This window comes from Schistocerca americana, chromosome 4 (genome assembly GCF_021461395.2).
Source record: "Schistocerca americana isolate TAMUIC-IGC-003095 chromosome 4, iqSchAmer2.1, whole genome shotgun sequence".
Lineage (NCBI taxonomy): Eukaryota > Metazoa > Arthropoda > Insecta > Orthoptera > Acrididae > Schistocerca > Schistocerca americana.
In genome coordinates, this window is record NC_060122.1 from 384,563,532 (window position 1) to 384,590,940 (window position 27,409).

At 38.6% G+C, this 27,409-nt stretch overlaps 1 protein-coding gene across 1 annotated transcript in view; it reads left to right on the forward strand.

Annotated features, from left to right (window-relative positions):
* The window catches only part of LOC124613498 (methyl farnesoate epoxidase-like), a 107,582-nt gene extending 97,537 nt beyond the window's left edge, over positions 1 to 10,045 (forward strand). Inside the window, exon 6 of the mRNA XM_047142205.1 lies at positions 9,816 to 10,045. Coding sequence (XP_046998161.1) covers positions 9,816 to 10,045 — 230 coding nt within the window. The remainder of the gene's footprint in view (positions 1 to 9,815) is intronic.
* Positions 10,046 to 27,409: the final 17,364 nt, after the last annotated feature.

Sequence of the window (27,409 nt, forward strand, 5' to 3'; positions counted from 1 at the left end):
ACGAAAAAGGCTGTCACATTGTAGCTATACCACAAAAGTTATTACTAAAACGTGTTTTACTTTTCAGAAGAATTCAAAAAAACAGATACACTGCCAAAGCAACAATGTAAATTGTGTCACACATTAGTAGCGCCGTGATATAATCGTGTAGCTGTCAAAGAAACCAAATGCTAAGTCATCTTTAATCCCACAGAAAGTACTTCAAATAAAGAGTGTATTTTCAAGTAAACCAAAATGTTGCATTAAAATCTAATTAGCAGTACCTGTATATGTTCTAAGTATGTAAGCCTTATAGTCGTTACGTAATCGTGCAACCAACAAGCAAGAATGTAAACACACAATAACACTGTGTCGTCTGTTCAACATAACAATGCATTCGTAATTACTGTCTAAATATGTTCCCTAGGTTCTAGACTGGATACTTTATTTTAAAACATAGTTGCATGTTAACAGTTTCTAAGTGTGACAAAGAGTACTAGAAACGTGAAGTGAAAAGTTTTATGGCAAAGACAAAGTTAAAAAGCATATTATCTTTCAATAAACGGTTTTACATGTGAAATGTGGTGTAAACCTTTACTCTTCCTAGTACGCAGAGTTTCAACTTCAACGCAATTATCACGTGGTAAACGTCGGATTCTGTATGGCCCATTGTAAATCAGAAAGAATTTGTGACTCAAGTGTTTCTTCTTATATGACAATGAATGAGCTTTAATGAGAACTTTCTGACCAATATATAATTTCTTTGCATTTGCTTTGTCGTGTAGTTTTCTCCTTTTGTCTGCTCAGAATTTATATTTTTAATAGCCAAATCAGTTATGTCTTTGTGTCGAAGTTTAAGTATATTCGGAAAAGGTACCAGCTCTCTGATTCTGTTCGGTGGTTCTTCATTCTTCAGTACAAGAATAGGTGGTAAAGCAGTGGAGTCATGAGGCATTTCATTCAACATGTTTTGAAATAAATGTAAATATCTGTCCCAATGCTGATGCTTTCTGTGACAATAAAGGCTGCAAAGCTTATTGATTTCTTTCATAATCCATTCAGATGGGTTACAATGTGGTTAGTGCAATGAAATTAAAACGGGTTTGATTTTATGGTTCCGAAGCATGTGTGACCAAACACCAGATCTGAATTGCGGTCCGTTATCTGAAATGACTTTACTAACGTGTCCAACTTCACGTAAGAAATTTTTAGCAAAGGCGTTGGATACAGACCGTCCAGTGGCTTTACGTAACGGAGTGAAAGAAACAAATTTTGAAGTAAGTTCAACAGCGACTAGAACGTACGAAAATCCATTCGATGTTCTGACCCAAGAGATCGACAGCAGCAAATTCTTTTAATTTAGAAGGAATGATAGGAAACAACGGAGCACGATGTGAGATAGTAGATGGTTTCGCCTTTTGACAAAGTTTAAAAATAGACAAGACTCTTCGAATTCTCTTTTCCATATTGTTAAAATAACAAATCGTTCGAAGAATTAGATAACATTTTCGTGGACCAAAATGTGCGTAGCTGAAATGAATGTACCAAATGAGCTTATTAACAAAATCGTCTGGAATGCAAAGTACCCATAGCTTGTCAGCATCAGTGCAGCGTTTGAAGAGTATGTTGTTTCTAACCAGATAATAATGCCGAATCTGAGTGTGCGTCTTTTCATGCCATTTACTTTTGATGTCTTTCCAAATCGGATCTTTATCTTGTTCATGAGCAATGTCCTTTAAAGATGTGGTGATGAAGTTTTCAAATGCGACTTTCTGAATGTAAAGAATACTGAAATTTTTCTCGAGATTGCCTTCTTTGTTACTTTTCTCAAGCCCAGCCGGTGCGCGTGACAGTGCGTCCGCAACAATGTTCTCCTTGCCGGGAACGTAGACTATTACGAAGTGGAATTCTTGCAGAAACAATGCCCAACGTTTTAACCTGTCATGATTTAATTTTGAAGACATAAGAAATTGTAATGCACGATGATCACTGTATACTTTTACGTGCTTGCCAGAAAGAAATAAACGGAATTTGTTAAATGCCCAAACGATAGCTAAAGCTTCTAATTCGGTAACGGAATAATTTTTTTCAGATTTTGTTAGCATTCGGCTAGCAAAAGCAATGGTTTTCTGAACAGTAGTGTCATTTTCTATGGCTTCTTGAAATAAATGGGCATCAAGACCGACTTTAGAAGAATCCGTGCTAAGGCAGAAATATTGTGACAGATCTGGATGAGTTAGTGTTGGCGCATTAAGTAGCGATTCTTTCAAAGAATTGAATTCCAACTGTGCTTGTTCGTCCCAGTTCCAAAAAGTATTTTTTCCAGTGAGAGAACAAAGTTTTGGTGTAACTAGAATTTGCATATTCAGAAAACGACGGTAAAAATTTACGAGACCTAGAAAACTGCGGACTTGTTTTTTTGTGGATGAAACTGGAATGACTGATTGCTTCTAACTTTTCAGGATCCGGATGAATGCCTTCAGAAGAAATAATATGTCCCAAAAACCTCACCTTTGACCTACCGAATTCAGACTTTTCGAAGTTAACTGTAATTCCAGATTCTGCAAAAACACGTAACAAACTGTTGAGGATGCGATTATGTTGTTCCCATGAGGCTTCTGCTATTAGAATATCATCCACATATAAGGTGATGTGACGTTTTAAGAAATCAGGTAATATGGAATTTAGCCCGCGAATGAACGCTGCCAAACAAATGTTCAAACCAAAAGGAAGTTTCCGAAATTGATAACAAACGCCGAAACAAAGAAAAGCTGTGTATTTTCTACATTCTGGATGAAGTTAGATCAGATAAAAACTGGATCTGAGGTCAATAGAAGACAACACTTTTACACCATTAAAATTTTGAAGAAGTTCTTCCATCGTTTGCGGCTTGTCTGTTTCAGGAATGATGATAGTATTGATTTGTCTCGAATCTAAGACAAGCCTGATCGATCCATTTTTCTTCTCAACAACATGTGATGGATTGTTGTATGAGCTTACTGCAGGCTCAATAATGCCCTCGTCAAGCATAGATTGTTTTTCTGTTCTAACATGGTCCCTATAAAGTGCTGGAATTACGTATGGTCTAATACAAAATTTAGTATGTTCACGAACACTAAATTGGTATTGAAGTCACTTGATTGTTCCTGTTTTGTGATTAAATACTGTGGAATGTGCTTGTAAAATCTCAAAAAGGTCCTGCCTATCAGTGTCATTACAATTCTCAATTGTTTGAATTTCATTCTGAATTAACTCATTAGTATCAAATATGCCGTCGACATCATCCCTGTCAGTACTTGCAGAGTGATTGTTAGTGTCTATTTCCGTAGAAAATTCCGAACTGTTGTCTAACAGAAAGTAAAGCCGATTAATTTCCTCGTCATGGTTTGAGAGCCAAATTTCAAAGCTATTGACTTACCTTCTTTCTCTAAACTTATTTCAGCATCGTGAAAGTTTAAGATTGCTTAGTATTTATTCAAAAAGGCTACTCCCAATATAATTTCCGTCGACAATAATGGAACAATAAGAAAGTTCATAGAGAAGCTGTGGCTTTGACAAAAGAATTCTAAGTTGGCTTGTTTGCGTACATCTACACTTTTTCCAAAAATTGCACCTTGTAATTTAATCTTACGTAAAAGAAGTGTGGGGCAATCGTTCGATTTGTTGCATTTGCTAAAAGCTGTTTCATTAATTACTGAACTGGGACTGCCAGAGTCAAGTTGTTGTTGTTGTTGTGGTCTTCAGTCCAGAGACTGGTTTGATGCAGCTCTCCATGCTACTCTATCCTGTGCAAGCTTCATCTCCCAGTACCTACTGCAGCCTACATCCTTCTGAATCTGCTTAGTGTATTCATCTCTTCGTCTCCCTCTACGATTTTTACCCTCCACGCTGCCCTCCAATACTAAATTGGTGATCCCTCGATGTCTCAGAACATGTCGTACCAACCGATCCCTTCTTATAGTCAAGTTATGCCACAAGCTCCTCTTCTCCCCAATTCTATTCAATACCTCCTCATTAGTTATGTGATCTACCCATCTAATCTTCAGCATTCTTCTGTAGCACCACATTTCGAAAGCTTCTATTCTCTTCTTGTCGAAACTATTTATTGTCCACGTTTCACTTCCATACATGGCTACACTCCATACAAATACTTCCAGAAACGACTTCCTGGCATTTAAATCTATACTCGATGTTAACAAATTTTTCTTCTTCAGAAACGCTTTCCTTGCCATTGCGAGTCTACATTTTATATCCTCTCTACTTCTACCATCATCAGTTATTTTCCTCCCCAAATAGCAAAACACATCTACTACTTTAAGTGTCTCATTTCCTAATCTAATTCCCTCAGTATCACCCGACTTAATTCGACTACATTCCATTATCCTCGTTTTGCTGTTGTTGATGTTCATCTTATACCCTCCTATCAAGACACTGTCCATTCCGTTCAACGTCTCTTCCAAGTCCTGTGCTGTCTCTGATAGAACTACAATGTCATCGGCGAACCTCAAGGTTTTTATTTCTGCTCCATGGATTTTAATACCTACTCCGAATTTTTCTTTTATTTCCTCCGCTGCTTGCTCAATATACAGATTGAATAACATCGGGGATAGGCTACAACCCTGTCTCACTCCCTTCCCAACCACTGCTTCCCTTTCAATCCCCTCGACTCTCATAACTGCCATCGGTTTCTGTACAAATTGTAAATAGCCTTTCGCTCCCTGTATTTTACCCCTGCCACCTTCAGAATTTGAAAGAGAGTATTCCAATCAACATTGTCAAAGGCTTTCTCCAAGTCTGCAAATGCTAGAAACGTAGGTTTTCCTTTCCTTAATCTTTCTTCTAAGGTAAGTCGTAGGGTTAGCATTGCCTCACGTGTTCCAGCATTTCTATGGAATCCAAACTGATCTTCCCTGAGGTCGGCTTCTATCAGATTTTCCATTCGTCTGTAAAGAATTCGCGTTAGTATTTGGCAGCCGTGACTTATTAAACTGATAGTTCGGTAATTTTCACATCTGTCAACACCTGCTTCCTTTGGGATTGGAATTATTATCTTCTTCTTGAAGTCTGAGGGTATTTCGTCTGTCTCATACATCTTGCTCACCAGATGGTAGAGTTTTGTCAGGACTGGCTCTCCCAAGGCTGTCAGTTGTCTACTCCAGGGGCCTTGTTTCGACTCAGGTCTTTCAGTGCTTTGTCAAACTCTTCACGCAGTATCGTATCTCCCATTTCATCTTCATCTACCTCCTTTTCCATTTCCGTAATATTGTCCTCAAGTACGTCGCCCTTGTACAGACCTGTATATACTCCTTCCACCTTTCTGCTTTCCCTTCTTTGCTTAGAACTGGGTTTCCATCAAAGCTCTTGATATTCATGCATGTGGTTCTCCTTTCTCCAAAGGTCTCTCTAATTTTCCTGTAAGCAGTATCTATCTTACCCCTAGTGAAATAAGCCTCTACATCCTTACATCTGTCCTCTAGCCATACCTGCTTAGCCATTTTGCGCTTCCTGTCGATCTTATTTTTGAGTCGCTTGTATTCCTTTTTGCCTGCTTCATTTACTGCATTTTTATATTTTCTCCTTTCATCAATTAAATTCAATATTTCTTCTGTTACCCAAGGGTTTCTACTAGCCCTCGTCAAGTACTGCCATAAATTTTACGTCATTTACTGTAATGTGAATCACAGGATGTTATGTTTTACGTCGTGTTCCTGGAGTAAGATGTCCCTAATGTCTACCATTTTTACGTAATTACTAGCTACGGCAGCTGCGTCGTCAGTTTCATAAGTACTTTTTGTGGCTGCCAGCGGTATGGGTCATTGCCTATTGTCTCTTTGTTGGCGTGCGTCGTTATTGGGATTAGGAGACCTAACTTCCACAAATTCACCTTGTCGAGAGGGTCCTGCCCTGTTTGAATCCCGCCAGTTCTGATGCAATTCAGGTCTGTCGTTTTGTCAGTAGTTTCCATAGTTTCTTTCTTGTCGGTCACGTGGTGGAGAATTTCTCCCTGAATCTTAACTGCGCGCTGGACCATTCCATCTGAAGTTATTCTGTCTCCCTTGATAATAATTATTTTGGTACCCATATTGTCTGTTTCTCTGATTGACTCTGTGATAGTCATTACCACAGAGAGGTGATCTTTCCCTGTAATTATTACTACTCTGCCAACGGTTGTCATAAGGGTGGTGTCTGTTTTGGTCACGATTTACGTTGCAAGAATAGCCTTGTCATGTCCATTTATTATTTCTGTGATCGCGGAATTGTGACGGATGTGACCTGTAATTGTTGTGCTCCTGTTTTCGCGTTCCGTGATTGTCAGTGTCAATTTCCAGTTCTTGTAACAGTCCCTGAAAAGCTTCAATGTCGTCTTTGCAACGTCCTGCCAAAATAGTATGTCGTAAATGTTCAGGCAATTTGATTAAGCAAATGTGGATGAGTTGTGAGGGGCTGTAAGGGTTTGACAGGTACTGATTCTTGTGCAACATGTCTTCAAAATATTTCACAAGACTGGACAATTCAGATTGTTCGAAATGTTTCATCATTATGATGCTATGTTTTACTCGGTCTTGTGTGGCTTGAGACCAATATGTTGAGAGGAAGGCATGATAAAATTCTCCTTCACTGTGGCAATCGTGAATGACCGATCGCATTCTTACAGCTGGTTCATTCTCTAAGTAGCCACACATAAATTCTAATCTGTGCTCTAATGACCAGTTGGGAGGAAAACAATGAGAAAATTGATGAAGCTACACTTGTGGATGAATGTCGTAGTCAGAATTCTTAAATGTTTTGAATTTACGTGTAGTAATGAACAGCTTATAGTCAAAATCATCGTGTCAGCGAGTCGCATATTGGTCAATGTTACGTCGTGTCGGCGGTTCCATCTCAAAATTCGGTGCACCTTGCCAATTTCTTTCATAATTTCCGAAATGCCCTGTGTTATTATTTTGTGGCTTTTCCGTGTTTCTAAGTCCCTCTTCCCGTGTTGGAGCGCGAGTGTCCTCTGAAATATGTAATTTTTATATTACTTGTGCCAACTGATCTTGTACTTCTCGGATTTCTCTTTTGTGTTGCGTATTAATTTGATTCTGATTTTGTTTGAGTTTCTTAATTTGTTCATACTCTTCTGTGTCAGTGAAGGCGACAGGTCCTGTGTCATTCAGATCATCATCCGCCTTTGTAGATAAATTAGTAAACTGGTTCGAAAGTTCGGCTACTTTCTCCGATAGTGAACTTATTTCCTCAGTGTGTTTTTCTGAACCAAGTTTCATTTGTGTTGAAATCGTCCATTTGTGTTGAAATCGTATCTAATGTGTCCTTCAAGTTTTCCAGAGTTTTTGCAAGTTGCGTAACCGAATCGGTAGATGCAACTGAGTCAGTTGTAGCTTGCAAGATCTCATGATTTTCATGGACAATAGTTTGCAGTTCTTTTATGGCTGCTTCGTGATTCTGTAATATATTTTCATGCCGCAAAAAAAATAGGTTGGAAATGCTCACAAATTTGTGTTTTTACGTCATTACAGACTTTTTGACATTTCGATTCGATGTTATGTAATTCAGTAGTTAAATCTTCACGTGTTTGTTCAAGCGTGGTGTCTAACTTTTGAAGATTTTATTCCATTGCGTCTAAGTGTTGCTGTGTTTGTCTCTGGTGTTGTTCCATTGTGTCTAACTTTCGAAGATTTTGTTCCATTGTGTCTAACTTTTGAAGATTTTGTTCCATTGTGTCTAACTTTTGAAGATTTTGTTCCATCGTGTCTAACTTTGGTAGCCTTTGTCCCATTTGTTGCATTAACTGTAATAACAATGCACTGGTGTCTGAAAAATGTTCCTCAGTGCTATTTGGCACTGCATTTTAACCGGTAATATTCGCATTTTGAAAAGTAGAAAATATGTCTTGACTTATTTGAGAAAACGGTGAGGACGCAAAACCTCAATCTACGGTATTTGCAAGATTGTGTCCTGTCATTTCGGATTCCTGAGGCGAGCTGTTGCCGACCGATCGATCGATGATGCTTCCCTGTTCACTAATTGTTTCACTGCCTACACCATTATTTGCAGCCCGCTCCATTTCCCTACGCACAGCTACCAAATTACTACTTTGAACATTAGTTAATTCATTACCCGGTGGCGCTAACACACAGCTTTCGTCTTCACTGTCATTTCTCAGTTTACTTTGGAGCCTAGTATTACGTTTTTCACACACCATTATTGTCACAATATTTCACACGACAGCACAGAAAAGCACAATTTGAAGAGCAAAATAAGAAAACACATTAAAATAGCATTGAAAATAATATCTCGTTAATTGCTAGTGCAGCTGCGAAATACTTGGTGCAAATCTACCTGCATGCCACAACTGTTTTACTGTACAACAATGAAATACTGCAACTAAAAAGGAGATTCTCTCTACAATTACGCGCTAGCAATAAACAAAAGCTACACTAATTATACAAACTACAAGAAAAAATCAGAAGATTTCAGTGGGGTATCCTCAGCTAAGGGTCGACATATAAAACATCCCCTTAGAAAAATTATACATGACTGTGCTTAAGCTGACACACAATATTTTTAGCGCAACGGAATCTGACTTTCAATAATCCCTACAAAAGAATGGCCCTGACTAACATTAACCTATACCTTTCACAAATCACTTACCTCACAAAAATCTTCGTTACTCAAGCTACTGCAATACAGCGAGCGCCACTACTGCCAGCTAAATAAAAGATTCAAACTACTGAAGGCACTAACTACTGACAGGCATAGATAGCAAATGAAAGATTTTGATAGAGAACAAACAATGTATTTACCTTAATAGTGTTCAAAAGTCATTATATATATATATATAACTGCCCAACGCTACGCGCTGTTAACAGCCAACTGCCCAACACTACAATAGCCAACAACAATGCAAACCAGCCACAGACTGCACACAGCACAGCCAGTGATTTTCATATAGAGCGCTACGTGGCGTCACCAATATTAAAACCTAAACAGCCTACTTACGAAGTTCTTGTAGAATCCAAGGCACGCAGAATCACTGCTGAATTTCATTCTAGAAATGGACCAACGTTCTTTTAAGTAGGTGGTCATAATGTTTTGGTTCATCAGTATATGTTAGCAAATGTACTGGGGTTGAGAAACCTACAGAAATTTTCATTGATGACGTCATGATCAGATATACCGTAAAGAACGATCCATTCATTTGTAAATGTAGGCCTACTTTGTTGCGTGCATTAGTGTTGTTTTATTGATTACCATTATTTTATTCTACAAGATAAATAATTAATTTTGGCTACACCTGCTTATTGCTCACACATGATTTAAACAAATATCAGAAATTAAGGAAATCTTTACATATAGTACCACTGTAAGTTTTTTAGTATGCTATGAATAAAATCTGAAGGCTGTAAACTTTCCCCCCTCCCTCCCCCGTCAAGAGTAATATCCCCCCCCCCCCCCCCCCCCCTGCCCTCCCTCTCCCCTGGAGGAAAGCGGCTGTATTCATCACTGGTCTCGAGCGTTTCGTGGGTAACGTTTCAAAATAGATCAGAGCATGTTGCAGTGCGTTGGCTGAAGCAACACTGAGCGCTACCCAGAAGCAGATTTTGATTTCGCAGATTTGCAAAGAAGATGTTCACTTTCGACTAGTCTCCCTTTACTTTTTTTTACCGTCCCGATTTTATTTTGCAGTAAAATTATTTAGCTTATTTTCATAAGTGTTGTTGTTGTTTCACTCCCTGCTTCCCTTGAATCCAAACTCACACACATTAATGGGTATGCATAGGCGAAAAAGAGATTTTCGCTGTCCGTTTGTAGTGTTTTTCTTTGTTTTCTAGAGAGCCAGCTTCTCATGCTGTGCTACGATATGTTTACTGCTGGTGCGGAAACGACAAGCAACTCTCTTAGATTTGCATTCCTTATGATGTTACGACATCCTGATGTCCAGGAACGAGTGCACAAAGAGATAAAAGAAGCAGTTGGTGCTGACAGACTCCCAACTCTCGAGGACAAAGACAGGTACTTACATCAATTTTACACTGGTGAACTTATGGGAGACAATTGTTAAAACTTGACAGCTAGATGATGTTTGTAATTTAGTGATACAGCTAACTAACTAATCTTAATTTTTGCAAACAGTTTACCAGACACTAATGTTAACGCTGATTCAAAGACAAAAAAAGGAACGATGCCCTGCGGAGGAATTACCCAAATGTGACAGAAATCAGTAGATGTGAGTATATGTTCGCCGGCCGGAGTGGCCGAGCGGTTCTAGGCGCTACAGTCTGGAACCGCGTGACCGCTATGGTCGCAGGTTCGAACCCTGCATGGATGCGTGTGATGTCCTTAAGTTAGTTAGGTTTAAGTAGTTCTAAGTGCTAGAAGACTGATGACCTCAGAAGTTAAGTCCCATAGTACTCAGAGCCACTTGAACCATTTTGAGTACATATACAGATCAACAAATGACAATTTAAAAAAAAAAAGAAATAGATCACAAATTGAGCAAGTCAATATCCCGTTGGTCCACCCCTGCCCCTTATGTCCTCCTGATGAATATTATTCCGAATTCTGTCCAATTGACAGGTTAGATCGCCAAAAACACGAGATGGTTGGAGGGCCCTGCCAACAAAGCCCCAACTATTCTCAATTGGGGGGATATCTGTGGACCTTGTTGGCCAAGGTAGGGATTGGCAAGCCTGAAGACAAGCAGTAGAAACTCTCGTCGTGTGCGGACAGGCATTATTCTGCTGAAATGTAAGCCAGGATCACATTCCGTGAAGGGCAACAAAATGAGATGTGTAATATCCTCGCTGTGCTGTAAAGGTGCAGTGGGTGACAACCAGAGGGGTCCTGCTATGAGAAGAAACGGCACGCCCAGACCCTCACTCGTGGTTGTCGTACCTCGGTGGCCGACAGTCAGGTTAGCATCCCACCGCTGTCTGGGGCTTCTCCAGACACTTCTTTGCTGGTCATCCCGGCTCAGTTCGAAGCGGGACTCGTCCCTGAAGACAATTCTACATCTACATTTATACTCCGCAAGCTACCCAACGGTGTGTGGCGGAGGGCACTTTACGTGCCACTGTCATTACCTTCCTTTTCTGTTGCAGTCGTGTATGGTTCGCGGGAAGAACGACTGCCGGAAAGCCTCCGTGCGCGCTCGAATCTCTCTAATTTTACGTTCGTGATCGCCTCGGGAGGTATAAGAGGGGTGGAAGCAACACATTCGATACCTCATCCAGAAACGCACCCTCTCGAAACCTGGCGAGCAAGCTACACTGCGATGCAGAGCGCCTCTCTTGCAGAGTCTGCCATTTGAGTTTGCTAAACATCTCCGTAACCCTATCACGCTTACCAAATAACCCTGTGACGAAACGCGCCACTCTTCTTTGGATCTTCTCTATCTCCTCCGTCAACCCGATCTGGTACGGATCCCACACTGATGAACAGTACTCAAGTATAGGTCGAACGACTGTTTGTAAGCCACCTCCTTTGTTGATGGACTACATTTTCTAAGGAGTCTCCCAATGAAACTCAACCTGGTACCCGCTTTACCAACAATTAATTTTATATGATCATTCCACTTCAAATCGTTCCCCCCGCATACTCCCAGATATTTTACAGAAGTAACTGCTACCAGTGTTTGTTCCGCTATCATATAATCATACAATAAAGGATCCTTCATTCTAAGTATTCGCAATACATTACATTTGTCTATGTTAAGGGTCAGTTGCCACTTCCTGCACCAAGTGCCTATCCGCTGCAGGTCTTCCTGCATTTCGCTACAATCTTTTAATGCTGCAACTTCTCTGTATACTACAGCATCATCCACGAAAAGCCGCATGGAACTTCCGACACTGTCTACTGGGTCATTTAGATATATTGTGAAAAGCAATGCTCCCATAACACTCCCCTGTGGCACGCCAGAGGTTACTTTAACGTCTGTAGACGTCTCTCCATTGAGAATAACATGCTGTGTTCTGTTTGCTAAAAACTCTTCAATCCAGCCGCAAGCTGGTCTGATATTCCGTAGGCTCTTACTTTGTTTATCAGGCGACAGTGCGGAACTGTATCGAACGCCTTCCGGAAGTCAAGGAAAATAGCATCTACCCGGGAGCCTGTGTCTGATATTTTCTGGGTCTCAAATAAAGCGAGTTGGGTCTAACACGATCGCTGTTTCCGGAATCCATGTTGATTCCTACAGAGCAGATTCTGGGTTTCCAGAAACGACATGATACGCGAGCAAAAAACATGTTCTAAAATTCTACAAGAGATCGACGTCAGAGATACAATTCTAATCCAGTCAATGAAATAGTCTGCAGACACCCAGACCTGCGGTGGGATACCAATGTGACAGTCGCCCTCCACATAGCCCTACAACCAGGAGTGATAGTCTAGCGCGCCATTTCATTTCATAGCAGGACTTCTTTGGTTATCAACCATGGCTCTATTACAGCAGAGCGGTATGTCCACAATATTCTATACCCCATTTTGCTGCCATTCATGGCAAACCATCCTGGGCTTATCTTTCAGCAGAACAACGTACACTCGCGAACAGCGAGAGTTTCTGCTGCTTGTCTTGGTGCTTGTCAAACCCTGCCTCGGCCAGCAAGGTCACCGGATCTCTCCCCAGTTGAGAAGGTTTGGAGCATTATTGGTAGAGCCCTCTAACCAGCTCGGAATTTTGACAATCTAACGCGCCAATTGGACAGAATTTGGCACCATATCCCTCAGGAGGACATCCATCAACTTTATCATTCAGTGCCAAGCCAAATAATTGCTTACATAAGGGCCAGAGGTGGACCAGCGTGATATTGACTAGCTCAATTTGTGATTTTTTTGTCTTGAATTAATCAACCAATTTTTATGATACTGTAATCATTTGTTGGTCTTTACAAGTATATCCACTGCTACCGATCTCCGTCCCAACATGATAATTCCTTCTGGTGCGTTGTTCTTTTCTTTTCTATTTTGTTTTGTTTTTATTTTATTTTTTTTCTCCTTAGAGTGCATATTTTGTTTTAACTATACAGTTAACTAGCCAACAGCGGCTGTTTACAAAATTAATTTTTCAAAGGCTTCATCTGTTTCCACATCCATAATTTTTTGTGGTACAATTATCGGTCTCAGAAATTTATTTTCATGCATAATTTCAATTTAGTGTTTTTAGTTACCAATAGCGTGTCCCCCCATTTTGTTCCATCATAACCTGTTACTAGAATTCTTATATGTGTTGCAGTCATTCCATTATTTCTTGACCGGGTGCTGATGACAGCGCAGTTGAGCGCCCCACAAACCAAACATCATCATCATGATCAATCTTTCTCGATAGTTCATCTTAGGCACTTAGGGAGCACAAAAATTGCTGTGACTTATTGACATTTGTTTCTTATTACCATCTTTACTTGCAATTAAAATATTTACTTGGTGAACGATCAAAACTAACCTGTGTGTCGCAAAAGAGTGACCTCATACATAAGAAATACACGACCTTCAAAAAGTCAGCATGATGAAGAAATGAGACCACATCTCCTGAACTGAATTATGGAACTATAGCAAAGTAAAGCTTAATAACAAGACATTTAGCAACGACAGTGAGTTTAACATGTAACTAGAAAAGTTTCGATATAAACAATAGACGTACTAAATAAAAATTGTAACATAAATGAAAATGTGTTAGATAACGACAAAGCCCTTAAGAGGTTACGCTTAACGTATGTGTAGTTTCTCTATGAGGCAGTTTAATAGTTTGTAGAGAAAGGATTTACTCACGTCGGTTCCAGCTGTTTAGTGATGGATTTAGCTCAGGTCCATTGATAAAGATAATTGAGGTTGAGGTTTTTATTAATTATGAGGCAATGGCACTAGAGTGCAGCATTTAAAAATTAATAATAAATAAATGGTCTAGGAGCACCACATACTGGAATGTGAACAGAGTACATTACAATCGTTTTGTTTGCATAAAATTTTCTGTTTTCAATCGTAACTAGTTAATTTTAAGTACCCTCTACGAGACACAATTACTAAAAAAATTCTATTTTTCCATACTATAGTTAAAGTGCCGAAATACTTATATGCCCATTATTGTAATGAAACTTTCTCAGGCTCATTTCTCCTAGTTTCAGTCGTTGTGAATTTGAGGGAAATGAAACATGCATAGGCAGATTATTACAGCGGTGCTTAAGTGGATAGTGTTACCAGACGATGGTCTATCTGTCAGAAGAGTCAGATGTGTGTGATCATGAACAGGCAGACATCGTATGCAATTGTACAGATATCATGAGTGATGCATACCTTCCAGCTATGGCAAGATCTGGACGTAAGCAAGCTTCCGCCGGCTATGGCGCATTGACAATTCGTGCTCTCAGAAGCGTAATATCGAGCGACCTCTGACCTGTAGATCAAATGTAGCAACCGAATGTCTGCCATGAAGCCTCGTATGTAAGTGTCGTGTACTTAGAGGTTGTCTTCCCTGATGTTCTGCAAGGTTGGGTGGAAATGTATTGCAACTAATGCTAGTAAATAGACTTGACCTCTTTAAGGGCATGCACGCTGAAACTGCTATTAGTGAGCGCAGGGCAGTTGCACTTGTAATGATTACCATAGTACAAAGGACAATTAAAACAAACTGAAAGATTCACGTTTTCAGCAAACTAGTTAATGAGGCAGTAGCGTCATATATCAATGACGAAACTGAAACATTTGATATATTGCAGTGCCTTTGTTGTTAAGAAGAACAACTGAATGTTCCTTCGGATCTGCATGTATATCCGAAGGAGCAGGGGCTGCGGCGACTATAGGCGTCATGAAATATATGGAATGTGTTCCCAATTGCTAATATGAACAACCATCAGCTGTATAAGAAACTGGCGACAGTGAAAATTTGTGCCGGACAGGGACCTGAACAACGAGTTCCAGTTTTACGCAAGCTTAACTGCTTTACTTATCCGTTCGCGATCCACGGCCAGATCCTAAACTCCATAGGCATCGTGGCTCCCTGAGAATGTGTACTCGTACACACATTATATGATTCCCGTAGAGATGAGGACATTCATGCATGACCAAAGGAATATTGCATCCCTCTTCTTAACAACACAAACATTGCACTGTAGTGTTTATCCACTGATACCAAGCAGTGACTTTCAATTAAAATGTCCTCGCGCGTAGGAGAATTACATAATGTGTGTACGAGTATAGGTCGTGACACAAGAGTGGCACCGTATCTAGGTTTGCGTGTGGTCTTGAGTCGTGGACGAATAGCCGAAGTGATTAAGATTTCCTTTCGTGCAAAGCGGAAAATTCAGGTTCGAGTCGCGGTGCGGCACAAATTTTCATTGGCGATGTTCCTTTATATAGTTGTTGGTTTTTCATATTCGCAACTAAGAAAAAGTTTCCTAAAACATTTAGCTCTAGGCAGGACCATGTAGAGAATTAACTGAATAGGTAAGCAGGCACTAGATACGTATTACCTTGTAGACCAGTTCATGAAGGAGAAATCCTCTGAAGACTGGAGCATCCTGCGTGTTGTTCTTGCTTCGGTTTCGTGGAGCACTCTGTTGCTTAAGCGGCCTACAATGGACTATAACGGGAAAAGGAGACAGTCCTTCCGAAATTTCAGTATGAAATATAATAGCCAACCGGGGTGGCCGAGCGGTTCTAGGCGCTACAGTTTGGAACCGCGCGACCGCTACGGTCGCAGGTTCGAATCCTGCCTCGGGCATGGATGTGTGTGATGTCCTTAGGTTAGTTAGATTTAAGTAGTTCTAAGTTCTAGGGGACTGATGACCTCAGAAGTTAAGTCCCACAGTGCTCAGAGCCATACGAAATATATTATGTCATTTTTGCATCTTTACGACGATCGAAATGCAAGCCGTGTGTAATCTTCATCGATAAATCAAAATTACGAAAAAGATAGGAATATTTCGACCTCAATTTTAGCATCTTTTGTTTCAATGCTCTGACCAATAATCATTTTGACTGTAGTTTATTATTCTCAGGCGTATTGCTCAAAGGAGAATGCGCACTACAATATTTAATTGTTTAGAAGTCTGAGACATTTTTGTTCGCTCATTATATCTAAAAACGTTTCAGCGTGTGCTTCTGTAATAATCATTTAGCTGGATGTGATTTATAAAGAAGTGAGACCTCAACCATTGTAATATGTTCTTATGTAATTCGCATAAAAAGGATGACTGTGAATCCATGTCAATAAAATAATTAAAAAACATTAACCATTTGTAAATTGATTTACACCAGAGCAGCGCTGACGGAATCAATGAGAATGTGTCATGTCTTACCAATACGTGGATGTCGACGGGTACTCGAGGACACCACGCTGCACCGCTACAGACTTCCAGAGGTTAGTACATCTGTAGTGTCACATTGATTTAAACCTAAGCCAGACAACAGCGAAAAACTTACTGTTGCGAAATTTCGTCTGAGTACCCACACTTTTCAAACAAAACTCTGAGAGTTCAGAAGTTGACTTTCTACCCTTGAAATGCTTCACCATTAGATGTGACATCTGTTTCTGTCCATGTGTATAGTGAGTTCGTCTGTTTGTACAGGTAGTTTGATACTTAATACAGTTAGCAAAATTGTTCTCCCTTATCACTCTGATTTACCGTCTGCAACTAGCTGAAATACAATCGATTTCCGCTCTGCATTTCCAAGATATCCTGACGTCTTATATAGCTTAAACATAAAAGAGTAATCGAGAGAACATTTTGTCATTATAGTTAAATACCTATATCCCTCCTCTAAGGTGCACAAATTTTGACGTACATCTTATTTGTCACACCATACAGGGCAGAGGCGTTGACAGATGTTATAACAAATTAAGTAATGTTCAGTTGGAACCCGTTAATAAAAGAAAATTACATCGCAGAAATGAAAATTTTTTCCACCATTGACTGGAAGTGCAAACCACCCTAAACCATAACTGGCGCAAAAGTACAAAGCAAAGAAAATGTTAGTGAAACATCAGTGTTTTAGTGAGATACTGAAACCTTCCCGTCTCCTCTATATCTCTTTTGATACGCAACCTCCCTTCCACAATAACCTATGAAACCTTCCCTTAGAATTTCTATCTCTTCCTTAATAATAACAAATGAAATCTTCCCTTTGAAATTAATTCTCTTTCTCAATAATAATAAGTGCAATCTTCGCATACAAATTTAAATGCTGCTTATTAAATGTGATTTGCTGATTATTTCGACGAAACATAGAATGTGTCGTCGTCGTGCGTGGCCCTCAGTAGTTACGTGCAATAACCCAAAACTGTTCCTTACCTTTTTCACTGTTACTGGATATCCATGTGACTGCTACATCGAACTGCGACATGAATATAATTTACTGTGTTTTACTATACTCTACTAGCTGCTGGTGCACTGCCATAATAAGTGGCTGTATTTATTACCAAAGCTGACGTTATTCTTTCATAGCAAAGCTGACGTTATTCTTTAATTAGTTTGACTGAAGTTACGTAATTCATAGTTATACTTTTTCTTGACAACAATAAAATTTTGCAAAGTTTTAGGTTGATGGTTTTTGGGATGGATTATAATCAGTAATGCAATATTGCTGGCAAAAATTAATTATATTCTGAAAACGATTCTTCAAATATTTACTGTTGGTAATGAAATGATTTTACAAACGTTCAAACAGGACTTACTTTTTACAATAATCTTACGACTAGTATTGCACAAACATACCTTCAGTAGTCTTGAATTTCTCAAAAAAAAAATCAGTAATATTAGTACCTCTTATGATAATAGTTAGCTGATGTCTCTATACACCCGTTTACAATCTCTTGTAAATCATAGCTGGTGGCTGGCAGGCACACCGCTCCTCTCAACTTCTCGCTTCAGACCTGCTACCGACTCGCTTCACATCTCGCTTGCTACTGACTTCCTACGAACGCTAAAGTGCTGTCCCTCCCGCCAACAATACTTTCTGGTGCAGACAATCCCTGCTACCATTACAAAATGTATCAATGCGCGGTCTTTCCCACTCTTTTCTGAAAATGTATCCATACGAGGTATCTCCCGCCCTTTTCAAAATTATATCATTGTGCGGTCTCTCCCGCCAACAATACTTTGGTGCAGACATTCCCTGCTACCACAATTATTTCCAAAATGACAAATATTAATTATTCCTACTTAATCATATTAATAAAATATAAACATCTTTCATAAATTGTGGTTTGACAATAGAAACATACGCATCTTACATAACCCTCCACTGGGTTTCCTTAAAATTTTCCTACGTCGTTAAGTCATGGACATTTGGGAAAATTGGATTATAGAAATATGTGTAGTAATAAGTAAGTTAATGATAGAATATTTCTTTCAGTAAAGCACATACATATAGTGTGCTAAGAATTTGTTTTCCTAAGTCTAACAAAGAGAATATTCAAAAGATAATACATCAAAATATACAAATAATATGAGTCAGTAAGTTGGAAGTGTCCATCAGGTAGTAAAAGCTATTTATATCTCTAATAGTAATGAATGGCAAAAAATTAGAACATTGTTTATCTTTCATTATTGAGAATATTCAGAAGATAATACAGCAAAATATACAAATAATATGAGTCAGTAAGTTGGAAGTGTCCATCAGGTAGTAAAAGCTATTTATATCTCTAATAGTAATGAATGGCAAAAAATTAGAACATAGTTTATCTTTCATTATAAATTTGTTTCACTGGTAAAATTTGCATCTATTAGTACCATATTCAAGGAAGGAAAAAAAAGGAATTGGGTAGCATGGTCAAAGCACTGGCAACTGTCTGTGAATTCTCTCAAAAGTCCGTTTCTTTCCCTCACATAGCACAACACCAGGCTTCGCCATGTGATTCTGTCGTCTCTTTGATCCATAGTTTTAGTGTATCCAAACACTAAGTTAACTGTCGAATTGCCTGAGTTGCCCCAGCTACATCAGGTACGAGTTCCAACCCCAATTGTCCATTAGTAGTGATGGTGTGCATCTTGGTATGCAGGCACCTACTGACGTACATCATGACTGTGGTGCGCATCTTGGTATGCCGACACCTCATAGAAAACATCTTAGGTTCACTATTCACTTTGTTTGTGCTCCATAATCATGGGGATGCACAGCAATTAAGGTACAGGTATAAGCATTTTGTCAAAAGGTTCACGGATGTGGTTGATACCGTTATTACCACATTTTACATCATCTATTTCCTCTGTGCTCATATAAACTATCTTTACCGTATTCTTATTTTACTTTTAAAAGGACAAAATATTTCACGCTGTGTGACTGTACAAAAAGTTTATAGTTTTAAACAATTACATACAAAACACATTTTTAATCTGTAGTGAATTCAGCCAACAGTACATACAGCATTACGTGACAGTCAATAACATAAACAAATATTCCTGTAAGTGGAATTTAGTAGTACATTTAGATATCAACATTTTAAATAAAATAGACAAGTACCTTTATACAAACTATATCACTTTCTGTGACTTTCTGTGACTTTCCTGCAAATAAATCACAATCTGGTGCTCATATAAATAATTACATAAAGATACTGTTATATTACTTCACAGGTCGTGAATGATACTAATACATTTGGCCAATAACTGTGTTCGGGCTTGCTGGAATGTGTCAAAAAGCTCATTGTTGTACTCTGTCTATATGTATCCCTGTAAGAAGGTTTTTCTATTTTAAGAATTTCTTCATGTTTGACATATGATGGTTTCCTCTCGATTTTTTGGTTCTGCGTGTCTCAATGTGTACTACATTAGCGTGCGGAATATTTCGAATTCTGTACGGTCCTGCATATAGAAGTTCAAATTTTTTGCATCGGTTCTTCCCTTTATGTGTAATCTACTTACCTGCCTCTGCTGTCTCTTCCGACGATCTGCAACTCGTTTAGTGTTCGCTAGTGCCATATCTATTATCTTACAATGACGAAGTCTACGCTTCTTTGGAAAAGTAATCATTTCAGTAAGTTTATTCAGTGGGTGTATATTCGTCAGTATTACAGTTGGTGAGAGCATCGTTGACTCATTAGGTATTGCATTTATTACTTCCTGAAACTGTGAAATGTATTCGTCCCATGTTGTATGCTTTCTGTGGCAATAAATTCTACATAGTTTCCCGATCTCTCATTATTCTTTCTGACGGGTTAGAAGAACTGTGATATCTTGATATGTGTGTTGGTGTTATGTTCTTACTCTCTAACATCTGTTTCCATATGCCTGACCTAAACTGCGGTCCGTTATCTGAAATAACCTTCTGTATATGTCCTACTACTGATAGAAAATCTCTTACAAATGCTCTTGATACTGTTCTAGCTGTTGCTTTCCTTAGTGGAGAAAATGTTACAAATTTGGATGTCAGTTCTATGACTACTAGAATATAACTATAACCTTTACTTGTTCTGGGGATTTGACCGAAAAGATCTACTGCTGACATGTGTCTAACTTAACCGGTATGATGGGGTACAGTGGTGGAATACGTGACACTGTTGATGATTTAGCTTTCTGACATATCTTGCAGGATGCTATAACTTTGCGAATGTGTTTTTCCACAATGTTGATGTGAGTGACAATTTTGTCGAAGAATTAGAAAACACTTCCTAGCTCCGTAATGTGCATAGCTTAGGTCCGTATACCATATCAATTTGTTTCTGATCCCTTCTGGAATGCATAAAAGCCAATTGTTGCCGTCTGGGTATGAGCGAATAAACAGAATATTTTGATGTATAGTGTAATTATGTCTGATTTTTGCGTTGCTCTTGCCTCGCCAAAGCGTTACAATCTCTTTTAGTGTTTCATCTTTCTGCTGTTCTCTCTCTATGTCCTGTAATGCTGATGATATAAAGTTTTCGAAAGCTACTTGTTTGATATACATAATACTATGGTTGTTATGGCAGATGGTATTTTCTTTTTCTAATCGTTTATGGTGTATAGATCCCGATAGTGCGTCGGCAACAATATTCTGCGTACCTGGAATGTGTACAATAGTAAAGTCGAACTCTTGTAGATATAATTTCCAACGGCTTACTCTATCATGCGTAAGTTTTGCTGATAATAAAAACTGGATTGCTCGGTGATCGGTATATACTGTGGCGTGTCTTCCATACAGATAATGGCGGAATCTCTTAAATGCACATACTACGCATAGCGTCTCTAATTCTGTTACAGAATAATTGCGCTCTGCTGGAGAAAGTATCCAGCTTGCAAACGCAATATGTTTAACGATTGTCTTACCTTCGTCCTCTACTTCCTGGAAAATATGTACTCCTAGTGCTGTATTTGAACTATCTGTTGCAATGGAAAAGTTTTGTGTTGGGTCAGGATGTGATAACAAAGGTGCCCTTTGTAACGCTTCTTTCAAATTCTCCAATTCAGCTTCAACGTCTTCATTCCATGATCAAATTGTGTTTTTACTTGTGAGCTGGTATAGCAAGGGTGTGTCTAATGCTTTATAATGAATGAATTTTCTAAAATAATTAATAAGGCCTAAAAAGCTCCGAAGTTCCTTCTTGTTTGTTAGCATGTCGATATCTTTCAATGTTTGCAATTTTGTCGGAGCCTGGTGCAATACCTGTTTGTGAAATGATACGACCTAAAAATTTTATTGAGGCTTCTTCAAATTCAGATTTACGGAGGTTTATAGTTACACCGTTCTGCTCGAATGTATTCAGTAATTGTTGGAGAGTGTAGTTGAGCTGTTCCCAGTTTTCTGCTGCGATTAGAATGTCACCTGCATATGTAGTAATTTTGTTTTTAAGATGCTGTGGGAGAATTGTATTCATGCCTCGTATAAAGGCTGCAGACGAAATCGTTAGTCCAAACGGAAGTTTACAAAATTGGTAACATTCACCAAAGCAAAGGAACGCTGTATACTTTCGGCAATTTGGATGCAACTGGATTTGCGAAAATCCTGATTTGGGATCGAGAGTGGTATATACGGAGGTGCCATGAAACTTTTGCAGTAACTCTTCTAATGTCTGTGGTCGGTCAGTTTCTGTAATGTTTGTTTTATTAACCTGACGTGAATCTAAAACTAAACGGAGTGATCCATCCTTCTTTTCAACGATGTGTAATGGATTTATATATTGGCTTGCTGCTGGTTCAATTATACCCTGATCAATCATTGCTCTCAACTCTTTCTTAACTGCTTCTGTGTGTATATTCAGGATTGGATAGTGTTTTGCTTTGAAAGTCTCGTGTGGTTTTACCTGAAATTCGTACATAAATCCTGTCATCGTTCCTGGAACATTGTTAAAAACTGTTTTATGTTGCACTAGAATATTTTCTAATTCTGTGCATTCTGTGTCGTCTTTTACTACACTGTCTCCAACCTTGCGTGTAATTATCTCTAATACATTATACTCCTGTTCCTCTGCCATGTCGTTATTATGTGTATTCGTGTATAGTGTGAATTAACAATCGTTATCTTTAGACTCTGCAATAATCTCGATCCTGTGCATATTTTGTTCTTCTGAGGATACTATGTTTTGAAATCTCACTATCACTTCACTGTCTTCCTTCTGTAATGTTAGGTATGGCGATTTAAAGTCAATCTTTGCGTCGCAGTGTACGAGAAAATTCATTCCTAATATTATATCAGTTGTTAAATGTGGAACTATCCAACAATTGCTGTGGAAAGTTTGCCCTGTGAAAACAAACGTTAATTGTGTCTGTCTTTTGACTTCAATGCTTTTTCCTGGAAATGCTCCCTTAACTTTAGTTTTGTTTAACGGGAATACTGGGTAACCATTATTGCTATTGCATCTGTTAAATGTGTCTTCGTTAATTACGCACATTTGTGAGCCTGAATCAATTATTGATAAAATATTTTGTGACTTTAAATTTATCTGGATTATTGGGTGGCATATAGTTTTCTGTATTACCGGTTTCTCGTGTAACAATGTGTCTCGCACGTCGTCGAATGTAATGGCATTCTCTATCGTTATCTTTTCTCTGTCCTTATCCATAGTGTTGTCATTTAGAGATTCATCACAGACTATCTCTAGTCATAAATGTTCTGACATTTCATTTCCTGTCGGGGAATGTTGTGTGTTTTCTATGAGCTGTACTGTTCTACCGTTTTGATTATTAGCGATAGGTGCCGGATGAGATCTTGTGTCTGGTACATTCATACGATAACTTGCTGTTGTGCACTGTTTGAATTTCGATGAAAATTATCACTGTAGAATGTCCTTTGCGGTCGGTGTTCGTTTTCTCTCCTTCTGTCGTTATAGCTGTGGTTATACGGCGAGGCACGTGTGTTTCTCTGAAAAGGCTGTCTTTGTTCGTTTTGTGTATTTTGCGGCTGACACGTATAATGGCTTGCCCCTGGCCCCTTATCTGGGCGATGAGTCATGAGTTTGACCGGTTCGGCATTTCCTGTCGTATATGTGTCGTGTTATTTGGATGGCTTTTTTGCTGTCTTGAATTGTAATGTACATTGTTATTATACTGCTATTCGTTAAATCCCTGTGTGTATTCCGGATTAAAATTTTCGATTTCGCTGTGAAAGCGTTTATTACGATTGTTATTGCCAAATCCTGTTTGCTCTAGATTAGCATTGTTTGTCTGGTTTGCGCTGTCGTGAAAAGTTCTTACTAACAAACGCATAATCTGCCAGGTGTATCTCCAGCAATTGCAGGATGTCTCTAAATGCGTACACACTGTCCTTTTGCTGGCCTGTTAATAATGACACTTTTAATGCTCTGGGGAGTTTTGAAATACACAGCTGTATTAATGAGGATTGACTGTGTGGCTCATTAAGGTATTGGTTCTGTTCAACCATATACTCGAAAAATTGTATGATTGTTGGGAAAGTAGAATTCTCGAAATTTGGCAGACTAATTAGCCGATCTTTACTGCTACTCTGTATAGTATCTGACCAATATGCTGCTAGAAATACTTCCTGGAATGCTTCTACTGAAAGACACTGTCTAGCAATTGGTCGCATTCTTCTCGCTGGTTCCCCTTCTAGAAAACTAATAATAAATTCTAGCTTATGTTGAACTGGCCATGACGGTTGGAGTGCCGCATTGAATTGTTGGATCCAGCCTAGCGGATGTATTTGTGTCCTGTCGTTTTTAAATGATTTAAAATTTCTCATTGTAAGGAAATGCTTGTGGTCGAAATTGTCATGTCTTTGTGCGTAATTATTTTCGTAATGTTGTGCATATGAATTTATGTGTCTTTCTGCCTGATTAAGATCCCTACTCTCTGAAGTCTACCGACATTATATGTGTTGTGCATCTGAGGCAAGTCGTAGTGGTGTGTGTTCTGTTGGAATTGATTTTTTGCAGCTGTTTCTTGTGTGTCAGCTATCCCTTGCTGTTAAGAATTGATTTTCTGATTAACAAATTATTATGTGATTCTAGGTCTGCGATTGTTGTTGCACATTTGTAATTTGCGTATCTTTACTATTAGAAATCGGGTGTAGTATCATCTGATTTACTGTCATTGTTAGTATCTAACAGGTCTATTCTTGTAATGAATTCGTTGATCTTTTCTGTCAGTTCGTTTCGTAATTTACGATTACTTTTGGTTACTTTCTTAAAATCTGCTTTCAAATTTTCTGAGTCTTGATTGATTTCTATGTGTTCTATTTTGTCAGTTAGTGTCAGAACTTCTTCTGTTAATTTATCCCTAATATTCTGTATTTCAGTGTCTGTAGAAATTTTCGCCTCAATTGTGTGTGATTGGATTTCCGTGAGCCTCTCTTGTATTTGAATATTTGTCTCCTTAACTGTTTCGATTTCTTCCGAAATCGAGTGTATGTGATTGTCTACGTAAGTTTTTCCCTGAGCACACACTTTCTTTTTGTCGTGCTTTCGCTGTTTAGTAATTGTTTGTAATAGTTCTTTTCGTTCTTTATCCTGCGATCGCACCAGTTTGCGGTGACGTATGAAACAGTTTTCTGTATGATTGTTAGAACGTCCATCAATGTGAGCGTTTTGTGAACATTTTTCTGAGACTACTTGAATTTCTACTTTGATTTCGTGTTTTAAAGTTTGGTACATTTTGTATAATTTCTGATCTGTGTGTGCGCGTCCTGCCTTGATTTCGTTTTTTAGGTCTGCTGATTCTTGTGCCCTTCTGTTAAAGTTTTGATTCATGTCTTGACTCATTTCTAACAAAAATGCCATTATTGGATCCGTTTCGGATTGACTTCTGTGTGTATTTGTATTCGTTGTTAAAGGTTGTACATCTGTGTTCGTTTGAACATCCTCAGATGACTGTAATCGTGTCACTTCTTCCGTTGTTTCGGAATTTTCGCCAATAAAACTTTTGTATCTCCTACGCAGATTGTGTAGCTGTATACCGTTTGAATTTCGGCACGTAATGGAGTCACACTGTTTGACTGCATTATAGTGGTTTCGTCACTGAAACTATTATGTCTGCTTCGCGTAATTTGTGGCTGTGTAGAGTCTGTTGTATTTAAAAGCAAATTATTTTGCACTAATGTCTCATTAACAGTTGGCATTTCTGAAGTTGACTGTTAGTCAAAATATTCCATATTATTACTACTCTCGAATGTCTGTTCACCTAACGTTTCACTACCGGGTTTTTCACACGTATTATTTCTGTCTATTCCTGAAAAGAATTTCTCGTCAGTATTTTCTACACTTTTATCATTTTGAGAACGAGTAATTATTCTGCGGGACATTATCTATAATTAGCACACGCAACAAAATATATCACTGTTCAAAGCGGATTCAACACTGAACAAACACTTTTCAATGCAGAATCAATAGAGCAAACAGAATTGCCGATGAGCTGTGAATTAAAGGTATACACTTTAGTATAAGCGTTGCGCCACTTAACGCCAGCTTATTCATACAATTGTCAGAGTCAGTATATTCATTTTCACAGTAGATTCACTAAAGGGTCTTACTGATTCGATGTCGCCAAGTGAAACCTTCCCGTCTCATCTTTATCTCTTTTGTTACGCAACCTTCCCTTCTACAATAACCTATGAAGCCTTCCCTTAGGATTTCTATCTCTTCCTTAATAATAACAAATGAAATCTTCCCTTTGAAATTAATTCTCTTTCTCAATAATAATAAGGCCAATCTTCGCATACAGATTTAAATGCTGCTTATTAAAAGTGATTTGCTGATTATTTCGACGAAACATAGAATTTGTTGTCGTCGTGGCCCTCAGTAGTTACCTACAATAACCCAAAACTGTTCCTTACCTTCTTTATTGTTGCTGGATCGCCATGAAATGCTACATCGAAATGCGACATGAATATACTTACTCGGTTTTACTATACTCTATTAACTGCTGGTGGACTATCATAATTAAGTGGCTGTATTTGTTACCAAAGCTGACTTTATTCTGTAATAGCAAAGCTGACGTTATTCTTTAATTAATTTGACTGCAGTTGCGTAATTCATAGTTAAACTTTTTCTTGACAACAATAAAATTTTGCAAAGTTTTAAGTTGATGGTTTTTGGGATGGATTATAATCAGTAATGCAATATTGCTGGCAAAAATTAATTATGTTCTGAAAACGATTCTTCAAATATTTACTGTTGGTAATGAAATGATTTTACAAACGTTCAAATGGCACTTACTTTTTACAATAATCTTAACAACTAGCATTGCGCAAACACACATTCAGTAGTCTTGGTTTCTCAAAAAAAAAAAATTCAATAATAGTAGTTCCTCTCATGATAATAGTTAGCTGATGTCTCTGTACATCCATTTATAATCTCTTGTAAATCATAGCTGGTGGCTGGCAGGCACACCGCTCCTCTCAACATCTCTTAACACCTGCTACCGACTCGCTTCATATCTCTACTGACTTCCTACGAACGCTAAAGTGCGGTCTCTCCCGCCAACAATACTTTCTGGTGCAGACAATCCCTGCTATCATTACAAAATGTATCAATGCGTGGTCTTTCCCACTCTTTTCTTAAAATGTATCCATACGCGGTATCTCCCGCACGTTTTAAAATTATATCAATGTGCGGTCTGTCCCTCCAACAATACTTTGGTGCCGACATTCCCCGCTTCCACAATTATTTCCAAAATGACAAATATTAATTATTCCTACTTAATCATATTAATAAAATATAAACATCTTTCATAAATTGTGGTTTGACAATAGACAATAGAAATATACACGTCTTACAATACATACCCCTCGATGCATACGGACGACGAATCTGCGCATCTTCTTCGATCGTAAGCTTATAACACTAGTCACTCATCATCTACATTGAGCTGACAAACGTCATAGTACAACGATGTGCACATATACAGATGACGGTGGTATCGCGTACACAAGGTACACTGAAGCGCTAGAGAAACTGGTATAGGCATGCGTATACAAATACAGAGATATGTAAACAGGCAGACAACGGCGCGGTCGGCAACGTCGATATAAGACAAGTGACTGGTTCAGTTTTTAGATCGGTTCTGCTGTA